We start from the raw sequence: 12,749 nt of genomic DNA, 5'->3' as shown, positions 1-12,749 counted from the left end.
TGCATTAGAATTCCCAAATCCTCAGCAAATGCTCCTTTGGCGTGACCCGACGAGATCACTGGTATTTATTTATTATTTTTATACAAACGGAAAAAATTACACCAGAACCAGGAAACTTCCACAGGTAACTTGGTTAGAGAGCTGAATGGGACCCAAGAGAACGCTAAACAAATCTTCCCTGCCAAAGAGCAGCAAAAGCTTTGACTTTCTGCTCTGCACGCAGGTGGCTGATGGGCTGTTTTATGACGGGGATAATTATCTCTGTCTTTCTCTCTTAGTTACCTACCAAAATAAACTGCGCAAATCCCAGCATATTAGGAGGACTCCATCATCAGCTGGCAGGCCAAACCTTAGCAGGGCTCCATAGCCCCGGGGAATGAAGTTGCTAAGGAAGATGAGTCGGTCAGTCTGTGGCTCAAAAGGCCCTGTGTGCGGTACAGTCAGGGGCTCAGGAAGTGTCCTTGTCCGGTTCTCCTAGCCCTTCCTAGGGAGGGTTTCCTAGCAGGAAGAGAAACTGGGGATGGGGCATAACCCACAAAAATTCATTATCTCCCTCTGCTGGAGGCTGGAAGTTGGAGATCAATGTCTGCCAGGGTTGGTTTCTTTCGAGGGCTCCTCCTCCTCCTTCTCGTGGAACTCGCTCTGTAGACCAGGCTTGCCTTGAACTCACAAAGATCTGTCTGCCTCTGCCTCCTAAATCCTGGGATTAAAGGCATGTACCACCACTGCCCAGTGGGACCAAGGCCTTTTATGGGGACCTTTGGGAAACATTTAACATCCAAGCTGGCATCAGTCACGTGCATAACTATGTGCTGGTTTACCCCTTAGATCAATGTGCTGTGTATGCTCTGTGGCAACTTAAAAACACAGCCCCTCATGAGTTCACTTAGAGATTAGACTTCATCACCTTGACCTTCTGAGACTGCAGATCTTGCCTTAGCTGCCACATTTCAAATAACCATGGCCACTAGCATAAATATCCCCATTACTATTTCATATCACACTATATTAAAAGCAGTAACGTCATGTCTCTTAGTTACTCTAATCACCGTTGATCTCCTTATGTCCAGAGTGCATCTGGAGATGGGGAGCTCAGAACCTTTTCAGAAGAGTGATGGTATGCTAAAGTTATTCCTGGTGCAAAATGCTTAAAACTAAAAAGAAATATATGCATATAAATACTATACCTTGCTTGTGGAGACATTCACTGCTCTGGAAAACCATAAAACCCCACTAAAGTTAAAACATGCACACAATTCACCTAGCCAGTGCACCTCTGCCTCAGTTTATGTCAACACAGATAGGGGAAGGCCTCCGTAGCAGTGTTATTCAAAAATGGCCTAGCACTAGAGAAAACTTCACTGTGCATTATTAGCAGTAAGGCAATGGGCATGGCTGCTGTGACCACACATTAGAAGACCCACACAAGGGCAGCTCCAAGCTCTAGGCAGCAGAAAGAGCATCAGTGAATCTTATCAACACACTTGGTGTGGTGCCAGATCTGCTTCTGCCAATTTACACATAAAGAAAACCAGGAAGAAAGATTGTAAGCTGTGATGTCACCTCTCAGCAGCCCACTGCTGAGAAGAAATTTAAACAGGAAAATGCTAAAATCACTAAGTGGGGACCCAACAAAATATTTCCAATACTGTTTTGCTTTGCTTATGTAAAGATAAAAACAACCGTGACTGATATTACATGTAATTAATTTTCCTTTTACTTTCAGTGTGTGTGTGTATGTGTGTGTGTGTTTCTGACATTGTTGGGAGCTGTAAAATAAGTCTTATATTATGTCAGATAGTATATTTTTCCAGTAATAAATTTGAAACATTCCCCAACCCCAATATGGGGTGTTGAAGGTAAGAGTGTACACTATAGTCCTACATACTTAAGAACTATAACTTACACCAAAATCCTGGCAAGCAAAACTTCTATCTGGCTTTCGGACCATTGAGACATTCACAGTTTCACATTAGAACGTGTGACGCCAGTAGAATTGGTCCCCAGGCCCAGCCTCCACGCCATGTTTCAAGGGTCTTGATGCCCTGGGCATACACCTCCCAGCCTTCAAGTCTACTTTCATCCCATACCTACCGCTCAGGAAGGTGAGGCACAGGGAAAGGAAGTGTCTAGAACCACTGGACTGGATTACTAATGTCCTCTAAGTTGACACATGGTATTGAAAGGCAAGCATGGTCTCCACGTTCACACTAACTCTTGGCCCGAGATTCATTTAGAAGGCGCATGGCTGACATGAACTCAGAATCCAAAGCCCATGGCTCTACAGAGAATCTTCCTTGCCTGGAGCTAAGGGCAGCACTGCTTTCTGTAGAGAAAGGGTGGTAGAGACCCTGGCGGCACAGGTCCACAGTCCCAGCTGCAGAGGAATGTGGGGAGGCAGACCACCAGCTCCAGGCCAGCCCGAGGAACTGAAGCCTGGCTCAGTAAGAAGTAAAGAAGTCTGGAGATGCAGCTTATTAGTAAAGCATTTCCCTAGCAAGCATGAGCCCCAAGGTTTAATCCGCAGTACTGGACAGAAAATTTAAAAAGCATGTGTAGGGAGATTTCACTGAAACTTCCCAGGCTCCCAACACTGCTGCGTGCCTTTTTCTGGGTGTCAAGTACATTACTCACAACTCATTAGGTCTACCTACCTTTGTTGTGTATCATCTTCTATATGTATGTTACACACACACATACACTTACACATACAAATATGATTATGTAATTTCTGATGCTGTACTCTCCGACTTCCACAAACAGAACTCAGTCCTAAGTGATTGCCTTGTAAACACAGACGGTTTGGCCGTTAGAATGTGTGCAGGTGTGAGGACCTTCAGGGACACGAACAGGATGCCGGGAATGGACCTGTAGCTCCCTGCTGGCTCTCTCTCCGTCAGGGGTGGAGAAGCTTGGGTAACCATGCATGGGTTCAGCAGAGTAAATGAGTCATAGGCGCTTGTCCCCTTGCCATTGCCACTGCAAATGTCTCAGAGGAAAATTCCTTGCCCTCCTCCTTGCCAAGAGGAGAAAACACTGTGTTTACGAAGCTAAAATTGCAGGAGGCTGTTACCATCCTTGTTGAAGCCGTGGAGACCAGCTCCTGTTGCCCTCTGCTCGGAAGGCAGCCCTAGAAATGCTTGTCCCCCTCGTGAGGACAGCTGAGAGGGTTCAGGAGAGAGTTAGCTTAGCAGTTACTGTGTGCCAGATCCATGCCTCAGGTTTGGGCTCCAACACCTACCTCATTTTGTTCTTGACAGGGGAACTCTTTACTCTTGCAAAGATTCAGATTGCCAATTCTCAAATAGATCTCTACATAGTATGTCTGGTTTAACTATCAGGGTTTTCCTAAGACTGTCTATTTTAATATGAGTCTGTACATACACACATACACACACACACACACACACCCCACTTCAAAACTGACTCTTAACAGCTGTGAGGAGCTGAAAATGAAGTAAAATATTGGCTGGCCAGCACTAAACTCTGAAAGCCAATTTGATTTTTCTTCCAAATTAAAAAAAAATCAGAATCCAAGCTTTGTATCCAAACTGTTTAAAATTCATATTTCCAAATGTCCCTTTTCTCTCCTTGCGGGGAAATTTGAAAAGCACATGGCTTGGGTGACCCTTACAAGCTACCGGTAACAGGTAAAGCAGGCCCTGGAGGTCACTTCAAACAGATTAACAGGAACATGGTGAATTGGTTTAATGGGGATTTGAGGTGAGGCAAAAGGTGTGGGAGAGCAGAAAGCAAGCTAAAGCCATGGATTCTAGACAGTGAAGAGCCCTTTGACCCCCATTCCTGTCACATCGCCCACCGCTCCAGATACGCCTAATCATTTTCTCCCGTCTTTGAGTTCTCTCTTGACGCACAAGATGCTTGTCACTACATTTGTCCAGAGTGTGAGCTGCTTAAGGGTGGAACCATGTTTTATGTGTCTTTGACATTTAAGTAGACATAGCAAGAACATTCTATGCTGATGTGCATCCACGAACAAATGAATGGTGGATTCCATTCATGACACTGTAGAGTTGACTTTCCCAGCTACTATGATGTGACCCTGAAAGTGACAAAAATGACTTGACCCTTTCCAGAGTTTTAAACACCTTCCCATTTCCAACTTGTGTCTTCAAGGTTGGTGAACTGTGAATCTCTGAGGGCAGGCACTGGCAGAGAGGCACCCCAACATTCTTCAAGGGGAGCTATGACAAGGAGGAGACAGGTTGGTAGACTGCACCCCTGGGACTATCCTGCAGCTCCAGAGTGCCAACGCTCCTTAAGAGAAAATGTGGACGAGGGTGAGTACTGGCAGAAAACACGCTTCGTGTGATTCTCTTTTCTCCGGTGTCAGGAGGACCTGATCCTCGCAAACCACGGGATGGTTGATGTTCCAAGCCTAGAACTGATATCTGAAGAGAAAACACTCATTAGGGGCCTTTGGGTTTGGCTCTGTTTGGTGGATTTTCACATGGCTATGCCAGTGTGCACAGGAAATCGACTTCCCACCTGAAGGCTCTGTTGTCGTCACCTGGATACAGAGAGACTTAGGAGAGCTGGTGCCTGGGCAAACCAAGAAGAGTTACTAGGACTATTCAGAATGAATGGCCTAGCAAGGAAGTATCCTGTGTGTGTGTGTGTGTGTGTGTGTGTGTGTGTGTGTGTGTGTGTGTGTGTGTGTGATCTTTTCTGTGCTGATCATGCTGAATTACTCCATTCATATTAAAGCACTCTACAAGAAACTTGACTTGCCCTTGGGTAGCAGCAGTTCAGATTGAACTGTCCAGCTGTTTCTAATGGTTCATGCCTATGATACCAGCTCCTTGGGAGGCTGAGGCAGGAGGAGCAGAAGTTCAAGGCCTACCCAGGTCACAGAATGAGCTCAAGGCCAGCTAAGGAAAAAGAGGGCTGGGGGTAAAGTTTGGTGGCAGAGTGCTTGCCAAACATGAGGGAAGCCATGGATTCAATCATGGAAGCAACACACACACACACACACACACACACAGGAAAATCAATGCATCTATCTAAATACAGATTTCTAAAGGCTCTTAAAAATAAATAGATAAACTTGTATGCAATTATACCCATTGACCGACTCCTAAAAGTGGCAGGGATCATGGCATGGAACAGAGTCCCTGGAGGTCATAGAGAGCTATATTTTGGACCTCACTGTCCTATTTAATAGTGTCAGCTGAGAGCCAGCTGCTCGGCTTCTTTAGATCCCTGCCCCAAAACTTATAAAATGGTGATGGGGTGGGGGCTATTTAGAGGCTGAAAAGTGACGTGCTCTTAAAGTGATGTGCTCTAAAGGAAAAGCTAGCTCTTCTGACTGGACACCAGACAGCTCCTTTCTGTGTTACCCAGAACAGCACCAACTGCAGACAAATAGCAAAACCACTGGGCAGCCACAATACTCACAGAGATCTAAATTAACTATTAAAGTAAATAAAAAGTTCGCCCCGGAAGTCATTAAAAAACCACTTGAATTTTCACACTACTATGGTGTTTTAAGGTAAAGTAATGACTTCTTTAAAATCCTTGTAGTTCTACAAAGGCCAACCTGGGGTACAGAGTGAGCCCCCGTCTTAAAAACAAACAAAATCCTTCCGTAGTGTTAGGATGTTAGGGCAAAAATTCGTCACAGAACCAAACACTTCAGAGGTTTTCATTCAGCTGAAACACAAATCCAAATAGGAATAATTTACTAAAAATCAGAATATTTGCTAAAAAAACTTCCAAATTAACACAATATCAACTTCTTTATAGATGGGGCACCAAACATTAGCTTGTCTAGCTTTTTTAATAGCTACTTGACCAGATGTACTGAAACAAAAACAAAGACCGAAAGTAGAAGAGACGGAAACACTCTTTGCCGCAGCCAGTGCTTGGTTCCATTTGAGCCCTGGGCTAAACATCAGCACTGGGCTGTTTCAAATGGATGTTGATCTTCAGCTTTGGCATGTGAGACCCCAAATCCAGACAAGTTCACTGCTGGGAATCTCCAATGCGCTTAGTCAAGCTGTCTTTTGAGAATCTATTCCAAGGCTTCTGGTAGATCTTTTTTCCTTACCATTGAATTTATTTCAACACCCCAAAACGTTTATATAAATGCACACACACACACACATAACACACACACAACATTCACACACACACAACATACACATTCACACACAACACACAAGCTTGCATACACACACATCACACACAGAGACACAACGCACACAGACACACACACAAACACACACACACACATACACATGCACACCACTCCATACTAGCAAAAGCAGCATGTAATACTCAGGCTTTACTTCAAATCATATAAATTTTCACCTTTCAGTCAGTGGAATTTAAATATTTGGAAATGGTTATCATCACCTGAAGAAAGAGGGCGTGTGTTCATCGCTATGCCTACTTCTAAAGCAAATGTTTCTATCACTTGTGGGGAAGAAGGAGCATGCATCTCTCAGATCTGCCAGGCTGCTCTCGAATCCCGCTAGGAAGCAGCGGGGATTCAGGAAGGTATTTAGCTGCTCTGGGCTTAACTGACTTCACTCACAAAATGAGGATGAGAAGGGTACCCGCCTGGAAGAACGGTTGCGATGATCAAGCAGGTCTCATACAATGACCATATTCTAGGCCCCCAAGATCTTCTTATGACACCTGAGTCACAGAAGACGCACATACCCAGGAGAGAGAGCTGGGCCTTGGGACCCTGTTTTAGACACGTCTCAGTGGCCCTCCTGGGTGTCCTGGTTTCTGCTGCCAGCAGCCAGCAGCCATAGTGAAGATTCCCAGATACTGCATAGTTTCAGTTTTAAGGCTTCATGCTGAAACTGAGAATCAACACGAGTTGAAAATCGCTCAGGTGCTGGTTTGGCTAGGACCATCCTTTGGGAAAACTTGTGTGGATGTTATAAACACTCTCAAAACTAAGCCTCATTGGGAAAAAAAAAATCAGCAAAGAAAAACAGAGCCAGAGGCCACTGTTCAAATATGACGTCAGCAGGCAGTGGAGTGGTCACATCACACCTGCAGGGTCGTCTGAGGGCTGGAGAAGGGCTAGGCACCCTTTGCAGAGTTGTTTGAATTTGATTTGTTTTCACAGAGCTGGGAGTTAAACATTTACCCAGGCACACCTGGGGAGGACGAGGAGGTTGGCTCAGAGGCACTGTCAAAGGCTAAGTTCTCCCATTGGCATTCAGGCTCTGGCCCCACACAGGAAGGCAGGAAGCTGACCACTGGAGTGAAGAATAGTGGTTAATCTGAGGACAAAAAGCCAGCTCATACTTCACAGAGACTGAAATAGTCCACACACATTGCCCTTTCTCCCCAGTAGATACAAGTTCAGTGCAGAGCCAAGGTCGACATTTTATTTATTCTGTGCGCTTAAGTCTGCTCAAGAGGCAAAGGAGATGTTTATCAGACCCAAAGGAAACTCAAGTTCTCCAGACTCCAAAGGGCAGGCCGTATACCCAGAAATGAGCTCAAGAGGGACTATAGGATTTCTGGCATTAGTGAAATGCCAGTATTTTTCAGGAACTTGTGAAACCAGTCCCCATTTACCAAAAAGAGTCATTTCACTGCCCTCTGGCAGAAGGGACATAGGGCTACTTGTGGCACCTATAAGTATGTGCTGGCCTCCATGCCCCCTCAGAATCACAGGTGCCTGTTATACATTTCAAAGTCCATGATTCTGGCCTCCTCCTTTACCCTAAAATTCCCCCAGCTTATGGCAAACACTCTTCCTTATAACCTAGCTATTCTCGCTATACTTCCTATCTCTGTCTGTCTGTCTGTCTGTCTGTCTGCCTATCTATCTATCTATCTATCTATCTATCTATCTATCTATCATCTATCTATCTATCTATCTATCATCTCTATCTATCTATCTACCTACTATCTATCATATATCTATCTCGTACTCCCAATCTCTCTCTCTCTCTCTCTCTCTCTCTCTCTCTCTCCCCGCTTCTACTCTATTTTATATTTTTCCACCTCACTAGTCCTACTCTCCCCCCTTACATTCAACATAGAGGTGACTGGTCACATGTTCTTCAATCATTCTTTAAACAATAACCCTACATCCTTTGAGAATATTCCAGATGGCTTCTCACCTGCCTGTACCAGTCTTATCAAAATCTGTAAGTGCTCGTAACCGCCAAATGTGTGTTGGCCCTTCATCCCAGATCCTCATCTCCAGAGCTCCCGGTTGGGGAAGTCTATGGCCGCTCTACCCTGAAACCACAATTCCCAGGCAGGGCCTGTGGGCCCGAGAGCTGGTCAGAAGCAAGCTTTACGGCACAAATGCCAGTGGCAAACTGTAATTACAGGAAATGCATCCTGGTTCCTAAGGGAGGTACAACTGGTGCAGGGAAAGCTGAGAAAAATTGAAACCGAAAACGCGTAATGCTGCTCTCAGAGGCCCTGCTGCCCCCGAAGGCTTATGTTCTGGACTCGAATCTTTTGAGAGAGGCTTAAAGGGTGGAGATGGGGCTTAAAGGGAGTTTGGCTTGCAGCCACCAACTGGTTTGAGGGAAAATGAGTTTGGAGGGGCTGTCCTCCGGTCGAATAAACTGTGACAAGAAACAGGGGCTTCCGAAAAACACTGGATAAAGATGAGGAAATGGGTGTAGGCAACCAGAGTCTCGCTGACAAGTCTGGGAACGGCCTGGGGATAGTGACGTCTTGTCAGCAGAGAGCCTTCATTTGTGTGAAAATCTACACATCCACCCCTAGCCCTTAGCACCCTTTAGAGCTGGCAGTCAGTTACACATCTATGCATAAGGATAGTTACCCATCCTCACCTGACCATCAGAGTCTGCACATCTACAGGATTTTGTTTTTGTTTTTGTGCTTATTTTGTTATTAGGCAGGATGGGTGGTGGGTGGGTCGCAGCACACATGTGAGGTCAGAGAACAACTTGTAATAGTTGGGACAATATGTGTCTCCAGTGAATCCAAGTCATGAGGTTTGGTGGCAAGAGCACCTGGACCACCTCACTGGCCACATCTATAGGATCATTAGTTTGATAAAATAATAAATAGATCTTTAGTCTAATAAAAACCTGTATGTTACTCATTTGTGTGTGCATGCATGTGTGTATGCATGTGTGTGTGTGTTATATTTGCGATATGTAGCAGAGTCATAATAAGTGTCCAAATCCAGCCTCACACTCACAGTCCCACCCCCCACCCCCATCTTCCTGGTCCTGGGATTGCGAGCATGTGCGTGATAGCAGCCAGTTATACGATCCGTATTTCTAAGGCTCTTGAAGAAATTATTTACCATTCTGGCTTCTCCCATAACAGCTAGAGAGAAATAAATATAAAAGAAATAGTATCTGCCACTTGGCTGCAAAGTGTTAATACAGTCTGCTGTACATTTCTTAACAAAGTTAAATAGCAATCCAGGTATGGCAGCATGTGCTTGCGATTTCATTACTTGAGTGTCTGAAACAAGAGGATTGCCATAAGTTTTTAGTTAACCTGGACTAAAAAGTAAAACCCTGTCTCAAAACAAATATAATAATAATAACAAAGAATAAGTCTGTAGTAGTAACCAGAATTACTTTATTGTAGCTTTCTCAATATCTTTATAATTTCATTTCCTAGATGACAGATCAAGTATAAGAAAGAGCAAACCTATAAAGCTTGAGGTCAACCAACTCCATTCTTCACATTCCCGTCTCATTCTCTTCTTTCCATGATAACTACACACGTGTGCTTACACTCACACACACATACACACACACACACATTGAAATAAGCTGGTAAGCTAAAGGAAACAACAATTATATTTTTATTTATTATACACTTATAATAAATAACTCATATAACTTATATAATAAATAAAATAACTCATATAAGTTATAATTTATAACTCATAAAACAGGAAACGAGAAATCCAAACACAGCAGTGTCCAGTGAAAATGGCGCAGGGAGAGCAAGCACCTGGCCACACACTCCATCCCGGGAAGCCATGCCTTAACTAAAACCCACTTCTCAAAGATAGTTGGCTAACAAGGTTCCCCATCAGAGGTACTTCAAATTTCAATTACGGAGTAGGGTGAGGAGGACGGGCATGTGGTCACCAGTCAATGAGCAGAGAGTCAATTGACTGGTTGAACAGGAGTTGATTAGCCAAGAAATCACTGTGAGGATCAGAGGATGGAGGCCCTCTGGATGCGGAGCCCATATACATGGAAATGCCTAGGGAAGGCATGGTCCTGGCACTGTGCTTCCTTGATACGCTGTCGTATCTACACTGCCTTCCATCACTGGCAGTCCGTTTTGAAGAACTCTCTTCTGACTGCAGATATCCCAAGAGGCCTGTACCAGAGCTGCAAAGCATGCTGGTCTACTTACCCACTCTATTTATCACCTTAAATGAATATCATCCTACTAATGCTTGGTGCTGCCTCCTTTGTAAGCACTTTGACAGAAATTATTTTTATGAGCCTAACAAATTTCAGGCCATTGTGTACTCTTCAATATAACAGCTCGGTGAAGGATGGATCCACCTGAGCAGGCACACTGTTGCTTAGCAACACCTCAGATCTTCCTCTAAATGAGACATGGGCCATTGTGACAGCATCACATCCAAAGGTTGTTCTAATGCTTCAACAGACTTCAGAGGCCTGACAAGACAATTGCTGTATTGCAAGCCAGAAACAAACTATGGGCTAAAGGGATGGAAAAAGCCTATGGAGAATACTATGTCCTGACTTGCAGAAATGAATAAAATACCATCATTTGCACCCATATGAATAGAACAAGATTAGGTGTGGAGGGAAACAAGCTAGGCTTGGGGTGGAAGGAGGCAGGCTGGAGACACCGGTTACAGCTTTCACACTCATGAAGGAGTCAAGAACTCACAGGTGTAGAACACTGGCCAGTAGAGGCCTGGAAGGGCAAGAGTCTAAAAAGGAGAGATGGAACAGGGATGGATGATGGGGCAGGAGAGGCAGTTGAAAGGAAGACTAGCAGGAGAGAATACAGCACAGAAGGGAACTGTATCTTACAACTAAAAAAAAGAAAGAAAAAAGGGAGGGGAAGGGAAATGGGAGGAGGTGGAAATTTTTAATAAAAAAAAGTTAAAAAAAAAAAAAGAAAAAGAAAACCAGTGGAGATGATTTGAACGTCTCTGGCACAATGATACGTGTTTGAGGTGGACAAACCCATTATGCCGAGCTGATTGTAACCCATTCACACACGTGTATCTAAATCTCACCCTACCCCCATACATATGAACAAGTATATATCAATTAAAATATCCCATAAGTCACATGAATTTGAGACAGGATATAGTAGGCAGATGGGAGGAACTGAAGTAGTGGGGATGGGAATGGTGTAAATGTGTTATACTCATCTATAAAATTCTCAAAAATACTTGATTACAAAGCAAACCTCAATAGATAGAAAAAATTAGAATAACCCCATGTGTCTTATTGGATCACCATGCCTTAAAGTTAGAATTCAACAGCAAAACTAATTCCAGAAAGCACACAAACAAATGGAAATTGAACAGTGCTCACCTGAGTCACCAATAGGTCAAGGAAGAAATAAAGAAAGAAAATTAAAGACTTCCTAAAATTCAACGAAAATGACCATACAACATACCCAAATTTATGGAACACAATGGAAGCCATGTTAAGAGGAAAGTTCATAAGCACTAAATGCCTACAGAAAGAAGCTGAAAAATCCCATATTAGTGAGTTAACAGAACATCTACAAGCTCTAGAACAAAAAGAAGCAAATTCACCCACAAATTCACTAGACAACTGGAAGTAATCAAACTGAGAGCTGAAATCAACAAAATAGAAACAAAGAAAAAAATATAAAGAATCAGTGAGACAAAGAGTTGGTTCTTTGAGAAAATCAAACAAATAGACTAAACTTTATCCAAATTAACCAAAAGACAGAGAGAGAATATCCAGATAAACGAAATCAGAAATGAAAAGGGGGACATAACAACAGACATGGAGGAAATCCAGAAAATCATCAGGTCATACTTCAAAACCCTGTACTCTACAAAACTGGAAAACTTAAAGGAAATGGACAATGTGGGAAAAAAATGGACAATTTTCTGGATAAATATCACTTACCAAAATCAAATCAAAACCAGATAAGCAAATTAAATAGACCTATAACCACTAAGGAAATAGAAACAGTCATCAAAAGTCTCCCAACCAAAAAAAGCCCAGGACCAGATAGTGTCAGCACAGAATTCTACAAGATTTTCAAAGGAGAACCAACACCAATACTCCTCAAATTGTTCCACACAATAGAAACAGAAGAAACATTGCCAAACTCTTTTTATGAGGCTACAGTTACCCTGATACCCAAAACCACACAAAGATCCTGCTAAGAAAGAGAATTACAGACCAATCTCACTCCTGAACACTGAGGCATATATACTCAATAAAATACTGGCAAACCGAATCCAAGAACACACCAGAAAAAGTCATCCACCATGACCAAGTAGGCTTCATCCTATAGATGCAGGGATGATTCAACATATGAAAATCTGTCAGTGTAATTCACCATATAAACAAACTGAAAAAAAAAAAACCCACATGATCATCTCATTAGATGCCGAAAAAGCCTTTGACAAAATTCAACACCCCTTCATAATAAAAGTCTTGGAGAGAGCAGGGACACAAGGAACATACCTAAATGTAATAAAATCAATATACAGCAAGCCAACATCAAACAAAATGGGCAGTGCCTGAATTTTTATGTGCATT

General features: G+C 43.3%; 1 protein-coding gene across 1 annotated transcript in view; it reads left to right on the top strand.

Moving 5' to 3' along the window:
- The first annotated feature begins 4,212 nt into the window (after positions 1–4,212).
- Positions 4,213–12,749, top strand: part of Nedd9 (neural precursor cell expressed, developmentally down-regulated 9) — a 108,943-nt gene continuing 100,406 nt past the window's right edge. Inside the window, exon 1 of the mRNA XM_057788012.1 lies at positions 4,213–4,301. Within this exon, the coding sequence (XP_057643995.1) occupies positions 4,290–4,301 (12 nt within the window). The 5' untranslated portion in view covers positions 4,213–4,289. The remainder of the gene's footprint in view (positions 4,302–12,749) is intronic.

The sequence above is a fragment of the Chionomys nivalis genome, chromosome 13 (assembly GCF_950005125.1).
Source record: "Chionomys nivalis chromosome 13, mChiNiv1.1, whole genome shotgun sequence".
Lineage (NCBI taxonomy): Eukaryota > Metazoa > Chordata > Mammalia > Rodentia > Cricetidae > Chionomys > Chionomys nivalis.
The sequence above is the reverse complement of the archived record's forward strand: the minus strand, read 5'-3'. Positions and strand labels throughout refer to the sequence as shown.